Here is an 11,276-nt window from a genome sequence, read left to right as displayed (position 1 = left end):
TGACAAAGAACTGGTACAGCAACCAAACAGGTGGCAAGAGTATGCCTGCCGCCCACCTTCTCTTGATAATAGCATCATTTCTAAGACATTTACATTATTTAAATTATTGTGACCAAGACATCTTTAATAATGCACCAAACAGCAGGCACCAGGTTAAAATCAATTAGACTCCACTGCTAAATTACAAGGGAGAAATTTACAGCAGAATGGCTCTGGGGTAGAAACCGTAGGAACACACGCCTGCCAGAGACGATTACGTTAGGAAGCAAATGGGTATTGCCTCCATTTACACAGCAGAAAAGACGGCCAGGTGCTCCTAAATATAGGGCAATAACTTTTTAATTTTTTTTTTTTTTAACGTGGAACCCGTTCTCTGGGCAGGAAAGCTTCTGAGTGGCCAAGAAAAAGACCATGGAGCTAGGTACATGAGAAAAGGCAGTGGGGCTGGGTACAAGAGCAGGGTGATGGCGACGGAGCGAGGCACAGTCTGGTTTGGGAGATTCTCTGGGCAAACACAATTCAGCGAGTGGGGCCACCATGAGCCCGTCTGATGGGCTCTGCCGCCGGGAGGGGGACGCCTGGGCTCTGCCTGTGCCCTGAGCTTTTCCCCGGATTTGGGCGTGTCTCCGCAGCACCCAGAGAGTGACAACCTAGGTGATGTGACGCTACAGACTCCCTTTTGAGTCCCAGAGCGGCCCCGCGATGGCAAGGCGGGTCTCCGGCCACAGCGCGTGGGCAGCACGTGGAGGGATCCGGCCGCGCGGGGGCGCAGGGCGCAGGCGCGCTCGCGCGCGGCGACTCCGGGCCGCCAGGGGCCGCTGTGGCACAGTCGGGCGGAATCGCGGGCGGCGCCACGACGCGCGGGACCCTCTTGAGCACGGCCCTGCCGGTTTAGCGGGGTGAAAGGTTGCGAAGATGGCGACGGCCTTGGGCGAGGAGGAGCTGGACAATGAAGACTATTACTCGCTGCTGAACGTGCGCAGGGAGGTGAGGCCCGCGGGGCGACGCCGTCGGGGCTGCGGCTGGCTGAGCGGCTCTGGAAGGCCGCGCTGGCCACGCCCGCCCCGTCCGACCACGGAGCCGCGGCCTGGCCGGAGCCCGCGTGACCCCGCCGCCGCGCGCGCTCCCGCCGGCCGCAGCCCGAGCCCCTCCCGAGTCCCGCCGGCCCCCGCCGGCCCCCGCCGATCCCCGCCGACCCCCGCCAAGCCCCCGCCGCGGAGCTGGTGGCCCCTGTCCCTGCCTCACTGCCCAGGCTGCCCGCGTGCGCCCTTCCAGGCAGGGCCGGGGGCGCGCAGGGACGGGCTCGGGAGCCCCGGGGTGCGTGCCCAGCCCACGTACCTGCGCTGGCCCTGGAGCCGTGTTGTTGCCCCGAGCCCACAGGACGGTGAGCTGAGGCTCCGACACCAAGGTCACGGCCGCCAGGGGGCCTCTCCAGGCTTCTGTCCCGGCCCCAGTGGGAACGTGCAGCCCCTGCAGCGAGGGCAGCCTTGGAAGCGGGCACCTCGGGCGGGCTTTGCCCCTGGGCAGCTGTCAAAACAGGGGAGGTCAGCCTCCTGTCAGCTACTCAGAGGCCGCGGGAGAGCTGGAGCCCACAGCCCGGAAACAAGTGAGGCCCAGGCCTCGACTTCGGCACCCAGGCCACGTGCTGATTCTTCGCGAGCAGAAATGAGTGCGAGGGTGTCTCACTGTCCAGCGGGCATGCATTTGCAGAGCATTTCTTTCCTTGGTGACTAGACTGCAGTTCAGATCGGACTTGAAGGGCAGAAAGGCTTCCAAGGTCAGGTCATAGGGTGCACCGGTTATCCCAAGCTGCTGGGTCTAGACTTGACAGCGCTACTGGAGAATCCCTGATTACGTCTCAAGTTTTCTGGCCCTATGCAAAGCCTGTCCGCTGTATGTGGTGTTTGGTAATGTTTCTTAAGTACTCGCTTTGTGCAGGGCCACACTTCTGGATGAACACTTCCTATTACGTTGTCTTACTTAATTCTCACGGCTGCACTTAAGGCAATCCCCATGATTTGTACTTGAGGAAACTAGGCATAGGGAGACAACTCACCCAGTGTCACACCACTAGCAAGTGCAGAAGCAAAACTTCAACTCTGGACACTGTGACTGAGGAGCCCCAGCCTTGATCTCGGTTCTGTGCTGCCACCTCAGTTGTCCAGGTCTCCAACAACACAGCCGCTGGTTTTGGTACTGTGTTCTTGGGCACCACACCTGAGCATCCTCCAAATGTCTTAGTCACTACTATGGAAAGTCTTGACAAAATATTTGTGGGAGTAGTGGATCTTGTTAAGCCACCGTGAGGCGTCTAGGGGTTCCTGTTCTCAGTATGTAACAAATCAAAGCTGAGACTTTGGGTAAATCACTTCTTTGGCCCGTCAGTCTCTTTCCTGTGGAATGAGCTGTCTGGTAAGCTATTTTTCCTGTTCTTGGGAGCAAAGCACTCACGGCCTTTCTTAACCACTCATTCATAGTCTTCAGCAATTGACCAACCACTTACTGTTTTCCAGGCTTACTGAACTAAAGCAGCTGTAGGGGATCATAAAGTCATTTGCCAAAGGTATAACTTGAAACTGCTAGAATTTTAGGGGTTGCCTTTGTTACTGGATTGATGAACTAGGAACCAAGGAAATACTTATTTGAATTTTTTTTTTAACTTGTCCTTGTGAATGGAGGCGTTTCCCATATTTATAATTAGGTATAGGTGAAGTTTTTATGAAACGTGCTTCAGTTGCCCATGTTGACAGGCATAGTGTTAAATGTCCTCATCAGGCTTGGTGTGCTGTTCTTTTTTTATATTTTTTTAAAATAATTTTTTGTAGTTGTAGATGGGCAGCATACCTTTATTTTATTTGTTTATTTTTATGTGGTGCTGAGAATTGAACCCAGGGCCTCACACATGCTAGGCAAGTGCTGTACCACTGAGCCACAACCCCAGCCTCCCAGCTCTTTTTAAAAAAGATACACATTTTTTATATTTAGAGACAGGGTCTTGCTAAGTTGCTGAGACTGGCTTTGAACTTGTGATCCTCCTGCCTCAGTCTACCAAGTCTCTGAGATTACAGATGTGTGCCACCATGTCTGGCTCTCATACCTTCTTTAGCAATATCCTTATTGCCTTTGTAAGAATTTCATTTTTACAGTGTGTTATGTTTATACCCTATTTTAAGATCTGGTCCCTGACTCAGGAGGCTGAGGCTAGAGAATCACACATTTGAAGCCAACCTGGGCAATTTAGGGAGACCCTGTGACAACATAAAAATTTAAAAAGGCTGGGTGTGTAGGTCAGATAGAGCCCATCTGGGTTCAATCCCTAGTACCAGAAAAAAAAAAAAGTGTGTGTGTGTGTGTATCTATCTCCCTGCATAGTTGACTTGGGTGAGTCAGGGACTTTGCTGTAAGTTGAGGCTAAACAGGGAGCAGGGTACAAGCTCAGGAATAATTAAAAACAAGCAACCAAACAGAACAGTGTCTGGGATAAAGGTAAACCCAAAGATAAAGCTCTGAGTTGTTGACTCTGAAGGGGCTATGCAGGGAGGGGAGGCAACAAGGAGCATGGGGTCTCCAGGGTGACTAGGATACAGAGTTCAGAGAGGCAGCCTGTAGTCTTGCCTGTGGACAGAGAAACAGCCAGTTCCAACATCATCACAGAGTGATTAACAAGAGATTAAACTTAAAAATGTGCTTCTTTAATGAACCATGAACCACTTACTACCTTCCTGCTCTGGGCATTTCAAGCAATTGCTTCTTGAAATTTCTATGCTCTAGTTTTGCATTAGCTACCAAAACACATTTATAGAGACAGGGCCTCGCCTTTTCTCGCCCAACTTTCTTTTTTAAAAGGAATTCAGTTGAAAGATTTTTGTATGTATTACAAATTTGGTAATAAAACAGTAGAAAAGACCAACAAACAGCATGTTTTATGTGGCTATGGAATTTGGGTGTTCAATTTTATTAAACTTTCATTTAAATTCTACTTGTTTTATTTATACACTGCCTTGTATAAGAAAGGATGTTAAGATGTGAACAGCTGATAAAATGATAACATGCCTTTTTAAAGGGGACACATACTTCTAAAAAGATGGCTGTGGGAATAGTGTTGTTTTATGCCTCTGGGTGGCACTGAGGTTGATCCCACTCCCCGGAGAAGCCCCCACCTTTCAGGGGCCTCCCCTGGGAGGATAGCCTGGTAGAAACGTTCCGGTCAGGCTGCTGGGCTGTGGGAGCCACTTATGCGTGTGGCGAGTGTGCAGTGAGCCTTCTGTAGCTGATGAGAGCCAGGAAACCCTTGCTCGGTAAAGTGCCAGTTCAGTAGAGATGGAGTGTCAGACCTGCCTGAGTGGCAGGATGTGTGCAGGTGGACATGCCAGGGAGAAAGGTGCCTCGTGGTAGAAAAATGTTCCCTAAGTACTTGACATGACCTCTAATGGGGTATCAGAATTTCAGTCTCTTGTCTTCAGAGGTCCATGCTGGACAGGATTCCCCTTTGCCTGAGAATCTTAAAGATTGTCACTACTGATTGCCTAATTTTTATTTATTTTTTTAGAATTTATATTACCATCTTGGGGTTATTTGTGAGTTTTTCTTTTAATCTAGATTAAGTAGAAATCAAGGTTAAATAGAAGTTACTTAAGTGTCAAAGGTTCTTCTTGGTTGTAGAAACTTGGAATTGTCTGCCCAATCCCCTGTTTAGCTTTTCTGACTCATTTTGTGACTCATGATTTGATTGTTTCTCTTCTAAGCTCTTACCTTTCCAGCAAAGAGTCCCAAAACAACTGTAGGAGTCAGACTTCCAAAATCTTGTGAAATGCAATCTGTCCACCTGCAGTCTGGCCTCAGCATAGGGAAGGATGTCTGAAATGACAACTCAGCACCTTATATATTGAGCATTTCTGACATTTATTGAAATGGCCAGACGGTGGTCGAGTGCAAAGAGGCCTTGTGACAGCCATGGCCTTAAAGAGCCCAGCCTTCGGAGTCAGGGCTCAGTTTGACCTCCTAGCTGCCTCATGGGGGCAGTTACTTAACCTCTCTGAACCTGTTTCTTTCCATAAAATCCAGACACTTTCACTGTCCACAGGGCTGTGGGCACATTACTCTGCAAGTGCCAGTTTATTCTTATTAGTCTCATGAGTGTGGGAGTTAGTAAGGAGTGCTCTTATGGACTGTGTAAATAATTTGGCTGAGTCCCTGGTCTTCTCTGTGTAGTGTGTATGTCTGTCCCCTCTCTGCAGACTTCTTTTCACTTTAGTGAAAATTTGTTTACAGGCAGGCCACACGTATTAGTGTCTGGCCAGCTTCCAGGTCAAGGAACCACACCCAGATAAACTTTCTCCTCCATCTTGAACAAGTCGTTTCTTTTTGCTCTTCAGTATTTTTATCTGTGAAAATGAGGGTTCTGATCCCAGCACAAGATTAGTGAGTGTTAAGGTATCAAAGAGAGGGGACAGCAGTGAAGGCATTTGCTCTGCTGTAGCTACCAGCACTTCTGTGACACCTCTGACAACTCAGCTCTTCTGCTGCCGGGGTGCTGTCTTCCCGCCTTGCCAGTTGCTCATTCTCTGTCCTCATCAGGTACTACTTTCCTGGGGTTAAGTCCTCACCTCCTTGGCTCTTATTAAAATCTGCTTTATCCCTGAATCTCTGCCTTCTGAATATTTCTCCCCAAGCCCAACTTCCTTCCACTTTCTCCTTAACCCGTACCTTCAGCCAAAAATTCAGAACACTCTTATTTCTTCTTCACCGACATTCAGAAATTGTAGCCTTCCATCATCCCTTGGCTTTCCGAATCCTCTCGGGGGTTTCTCCTGCTCTTTCCTCCAGGTCTCTCCAGCTTTGGTTTTAGTGAAGCTATACCAAGTCAACATTAGCAAACAGTCCAGAGCACGTAGTTTCTTCTTTTTTTCCCTCATTGCTGAGGATTGACCCAGCCTGGGCTTGTCATTTCTATACCCAGAAACCATGTGTGGCTTCTTCTTGTTTATTGGGTAAGGGTCAAACTCTTTGGCTCCATTTTTTAAGCCCTTGCAAGTCATATATTCTGTGCATTTTCCGTCTGCTTGGTGGGAAGCTCTGCTCTGTGTGGTCCGGTACCAGAACCATGTGTGCTTCAGCTTTGTATCCACTCCCTGCACTGGGCACACAGTAGGTAGTCAATGTGCTATGGAACAAGGTTTCCACCAACCACAGGACTTCTAGTGACGTTGCACCAGAACATGGTTACCTTAACGACACGTTGCTCAGATCATGCTCCTGCTGCTAAGCATCGAGTGACTACACTTAACAGGTGTTTGCAGAGTGAGCGAGCAGTCAGGGATGTCAAGGTCAGCTTTCCGCCTGCTCATTCTCCACTGTTGCCAGTGCACCTGCATTCTGTCTTTCTGTCCCTAACATTGGCTGTTCCCTAGGGTATTTTTTCCCCATGAAATGCCTCAGCAGGTACTAGAAGCCAGAACACATCTTTGTATTCCTGTGTGGTCTCTCTTTGTGTTATGACAGCCTGGAACTCATCTCTGCACCATGAATGTTGTTAGCATTCCTTTTTTAGGTTGCTTAATGAAGTCTGCAGGGTCAAAGGTACATCTAGTTTGCAATGTCCTGGAGCCGGGGACTGCCCTCTGTTTCTCTCTTACCTCAGGTTGTGCCTGGAGCCTGGCCGACCCCTCAGTAAGCCCTCTGGCTAAAGCTGTGCGCCTTTGCCAGCATCCTGCCTACCTTGTCCAGGTGCACTTTACTTGGTGGAATCCCTGTGTTCTTGAGCAGCACATTGCAGTTTTCGCAATCAAGTAATTCTAGAGGAGCTGATTATTTTAAGGAATTTTTAAATTTTTAGTTTAGTTCATCTAATTTTTCACTTAAGAAAATAAAGTCAGGTACAAGAGGTAAAGAGCAAATCCAAACAGGGGCCATGATGCATAGGCCCTAGGGTAAGTTGTGCCTCAGACTTGGCATCCATACCTGCTAGAAGACGGAACAGTGGCTTTTCCCTTGCTGGGCTGGTTCATCTGGCAGATATTGATTGTCTTCCTCTTATGTTTTTTATTGCAGTGGGAAAGGTTGCCTGTTTATCATCTCTCCTACTAGCACCAGTAATAATGTTTGTAAAAGAAAATAAGTTTCAAATGGGTCAGACATATTTTTGTACAGTGTTTCTTTTGTCCACTTAACAGCTGAATTTCTGCAGAAAATACAGGTGAACCCCCGAGAAGTGCCCCTTTAGGGCTCAGTCAGGCAAGTCTTCTTGGTGCCGGGGCTTGTAGGCTGATCCCAGGTACATTACTGGGGTCTATTCCTGGTTGAGGACGAATCCCTCGTACAGGACCTTATTTCTAGACCCTGCAAAGATTTGCATGTGTCCAAGAAGATGGGAGATGGCTGTGCTGAGCAGGGAGAGTGGTGTCAAAATGTGGCAGGGCAGTGCGCAGAAGGGATTGGTTGCGTCGCATCAGGCCGAGTAGCTGAAACCTTTATGAAGTGAGGTAGGAAGTGTTTTTTTTGTTTTGTTTTGTTTTGTTTTTTAAAGAGAGAGTGAGAGAGAGGAGAGAGAGAGAGAGAGAAAGAATTTTTAATATTTATTTATTTTTTTAGTTCTCAGCGGACACAACATCTTTGTTGGTATGTGGTGCTGAGGATCGAACCCGGGCCGCACGCATGCCAGGCGAGCGCCCTACCGCTTGAGCCACATCCCCAGCCCCCAGTAGGAAGTGTTTTACCAAGTCCTGCTACAGGGTTGTTTTTTAGTGCCTGATGAGCGTGTGGCCTCATCTCAGTATAATCACTATTTACTTAATGACAGCAGATAACATGTGGCACTCTTGTTCTCCATGGAACACCCTTACTCAGCGCAAAGCATCTTGCTAGCTTGGTGTTAATTAGCTCTGAAATCTGCTTTTTTCCTTTAAAGTATATGAGCACCAAGTATCATTTCCTTAAAAAGTGCAGACTTTTATTAACTGATGCAGTTTGTTTCAGTCAGATTATTGTGGAACATATGGACAGTCATGAATCTTCAATTGTGGTAATTAGGCAAACTTCCCCCAATCTAGTAGAATATAGTACACAATATTCTATGTAATTGCTAAAATTCAGAGATACGGCCTGGAAGTTTGAGTTTGAAAGGAGAGGATTGGCAAGAAGACACTAGGGCTTTCCTATTGCTAAAGTGTGGCTGTTATTAAGCCATTAAGTCGGGGCTCTTCAGTCTTCAGAGTGTGAGCCCGGTGGTGTAATTAGGGCAGCAGTGAGCGCGTGGGCTCTTCACCTTTGGCACATGGTCGGCCTGCACTCCTGATCTCCTGTGGTGGAGTGACTCCCCACTGCTAGTTGCAGCTGGCGACATGAGTGGAGGAGTATGTGTCACTTCCCAGCTGAAGGGCCTGAATGCCAGATGGAGCATTCAACTCATCCCTCTGCCTTGGAGATGGGTGGCAGGCCCAAGGGTGACTGCTCTGTCCATCCTGGGTGAGGACCTTGCCAGGCAGAGTACCAGCTGACCTGAAGTGGGCACGGAAAGTGAGAGAGAAGCAAACCTAGGGGAGTCCTGGATAGTGCCTTAGGACAGGATCTCTTAGCCCAGCAGTTCACAGGCTTTTTGGTGTGAAGACCCCTTTACATTCTTAAATTTTTGAGGATCCCACAGAGCTTCTGTGTGTGGCTTTTGACTTTTGATACTAAATCTGAGTCTATGGCCACACCACCCTGAACATGCTGATCTCATCTGATGTTCAAATTGAAATTAAAACTGGGTGATTGATGAAGTATTATCATATAACAAGACACAAATACACTTCTTATATTCCAATATAGGCACAAGAAAAACTCAAGGACTTTAAATCACTGTATTGGACAGCAGTGAGATTACAGGTGCCCAGATGTCATTGCAGGTATAACCAAAGATGGTAGGTGCACAGTCAAGGAACTGAGAACCAGTTAATCCCACCTTAGAAATTTCTAGAAAACATAAGGCTCAAGTATGCATTCCATCAACCATCAGAACAGTGATATCAGCACACATCATGTAACCTCAAGACAGTTCCACTGCCCCCTGCTGAGAGAATGACTGGGAAAGTCAGCAGTTTAGATTTGTGATGAAAATCATTTTGACTTTGTGGACCCACAGAGTGCCATGTGATAGCTTTGTTAAATGAAGATGTACCAATGTTTGACCCCAAACTGGGTCCTTTTAGCCAGGTGCAGTGGCACGTGCCTGTAATCCCAGTGGCTCAGGAGGCTGAAATAGGAGGATCGCGGGTTGTAAGTCACCCTCAGCAAAAGCAAGGCACTAAGCAACTCAGTGAGACCCTGTCTCTAAATAAAATACAGAATAGGGCTGGGGATGTCGCACAGTGGTCCAGTGCCCCTGAGTTCAATCCCTGGTACCAAAAAAAAGAGGGGGGGTCCTTTTTTTTCCCCCCTCCAACTGTGGAGCCAATAACAAGACCAAGTGCCTCTTGAACTGAAGGAAGGTTTATCCTTGGCCACGAACTGAAGTAGGAGATAAACTCACAAAGCAGCTTCTCAACCACTGGGGGTTGGAAAGTCATAGACAGGGTGCAGGAAAGAGGGAGGATTGAGCTCACACAGGGAAGAATCCTCTGGGCTCTTCTGGGCATTGACAGAGACAGGTTTCCTTCTTCTCACTCCTTCTTTGGTTCTTAGCTGTCCTCCAGGCGGTTGAGGCCTTGGGGGGGTGTCATGCAGCATGCAGATGTGGTCGCTGGCAGCCCTCTTTTATCCAACTGGCTTTGGCTAGCCCACCTGAAAAGGACCTTCTGGCCTCTGGGCATCTTATCCTCAAAGATGAGCAAGATGGGACAAGCTAGAAATTCAGCAAGGTCACCTAGGCAGTACAAGATCAGGGTGGGTAACAAAGACAAAATGAAAGCAGAGTGGCAGCAGATTCATTTAATGTGTCCTGAGGTTGATTGCAGTGATGCTAGAATTTAAATAAGTGAAAACATAACAACTGCAGCTTCGGGGTTGTGGGGAAGCAGGTGTGGTGGAGTTGGAGGCAGGAGACCTTCCTGAGCATGGCATCACCTAGAGCTCAGGAAAAGGAACTGATCGGTTTGAGTTTTTAAAAACGAGAACCTAGTGAGGCACCTGGTGTGCACGTGTAAGTCTTAGCAATTGGGAGCCTGGGGTGGGTGGATCCCTTGAGCCCAGGAGTTCGTGCCACCTGGTCAACACTGAAATCTGATTTCAAAAAGGTAATAAAAATGAGAAACTTTTGGGACTGGGATTGTGGCTCGGCGGCAGAGCGCTCACCTAGCATGTATGAGGCCCTGGGTTCGAGCCTCAGCACCACATAAGAATGAAATAAAGATGATGTGTCCAACTACAAGTAAAAAATAATAAATATTTTTTTAAAATGAGAAACTTTTGTGTTGTTAAAGGAGAAAAACTAAAACCTAAGAAAAACACAAACATTAAAGAGACTGAAATCAAAGAAAAGATGACCATGCTAATAGGAAATTAGTAAGAGGAAACAGGTTATTTCATAAAAGCAGGAATCTAAAATGCAAATAGATAAACATGAGAAAATGTTTCTCCTCACTCGTAAACAAAACAAATACAAATTAAAACAAGGGTGTTTTTCATTTTGTATGTGTGTGAGGTGATGGTGAGCTGGTGCTGAGGACAGAGCCACCCAGGAGACGAGGGTCTGTTCTCTGGGGATGCTGAACCAGTGTGCTCAGAGCCTCCCCGAGGCTGGTGGGGGACTTGCAGCTTTTCCATCTGTTCTCCAGGCCCTTTCCCAAGACACTAACCTGTCATAGAGAAGAGACCACCAAATGAGATTTGTAGTCCCCCACCACGGGAGCCCACCAGGTAGCCAGGCCTGTCCACCTTACAAAGCCCAGGGAGTCCGTCTGTTCCTCTCTTTCTCCCTCCCCCACGGACTCTGCCGCACCCCAGCTCACTGATGGAGAGGTTAGAAATGCCAGGCCAGCTCCTCCTACTTCCCATCGTCATCTTTTTAGGACTGACCCCCTCTTACTTAAAGCCCACCCCTTTTTGTTTCTTGATTTTCTTCCTTATTTTAGTGGAGCTCAGCTTCTAGTAACTTTCTTTATAAAGGTTTGTTAGAAGGAAAAATATTTTAGACTTTCCTTATCTCCAAATATTCTTATAGTTGCCTTTAAACTTGATAAATAGTAGACTAAACATAAACTTCTAAAAAATTTTTTTAGTTATGCTTGGACACAACACCTTTATTTTGTTTGTACATTTTTATGCGGTGCTGAGGATGGAACCCTGGGACTCTCACATGC

General features: G+C 47.6%; 1 protein-coding gene across 1 annotated transcript in view; it reads left to right on the top strand.

The window, feature by feature from the left end:
* Positions 1–876: 876 nt before the first annotated feature.
* Dnajc11 (DnaJ heat shock protein family (Hsp40) member C11) overlaps positions 877–11,276 on the top strand; it is a 62,549-nt gene continuing 52,149 nt past the window's right edge. The window contains exon 1 of the mRNA XM_077803734.1: positions 877–987. Within this exon, the coding sequence (XP_077659860.1) occupies positions 916–987 (72 nt within the window). The 5' untranslated portion in view covers positions 877–915. The remainder of the gene's footprint in view (positions 988–11,276) is intronic.

Source organism: Urocitellus parryii, chromosome 11 (assembly GCF_045843805.1).
Source record: "Urocitellus parryii isolate mUroPar1 chromosome 11, mUroPar1.hap1, whole genome shotgun sequence".
NCBI lineage: Eukaryota > Metazoa > Chordata > Mammalia > Rodentia > Sciuridae > Urocitellus > Urocitellus parryii.
The sequence above is the reverse complement of the archived record's forward strand: the minus strand, read 5'-3'. Positions and strand labels throughout refer to the sequence as shown.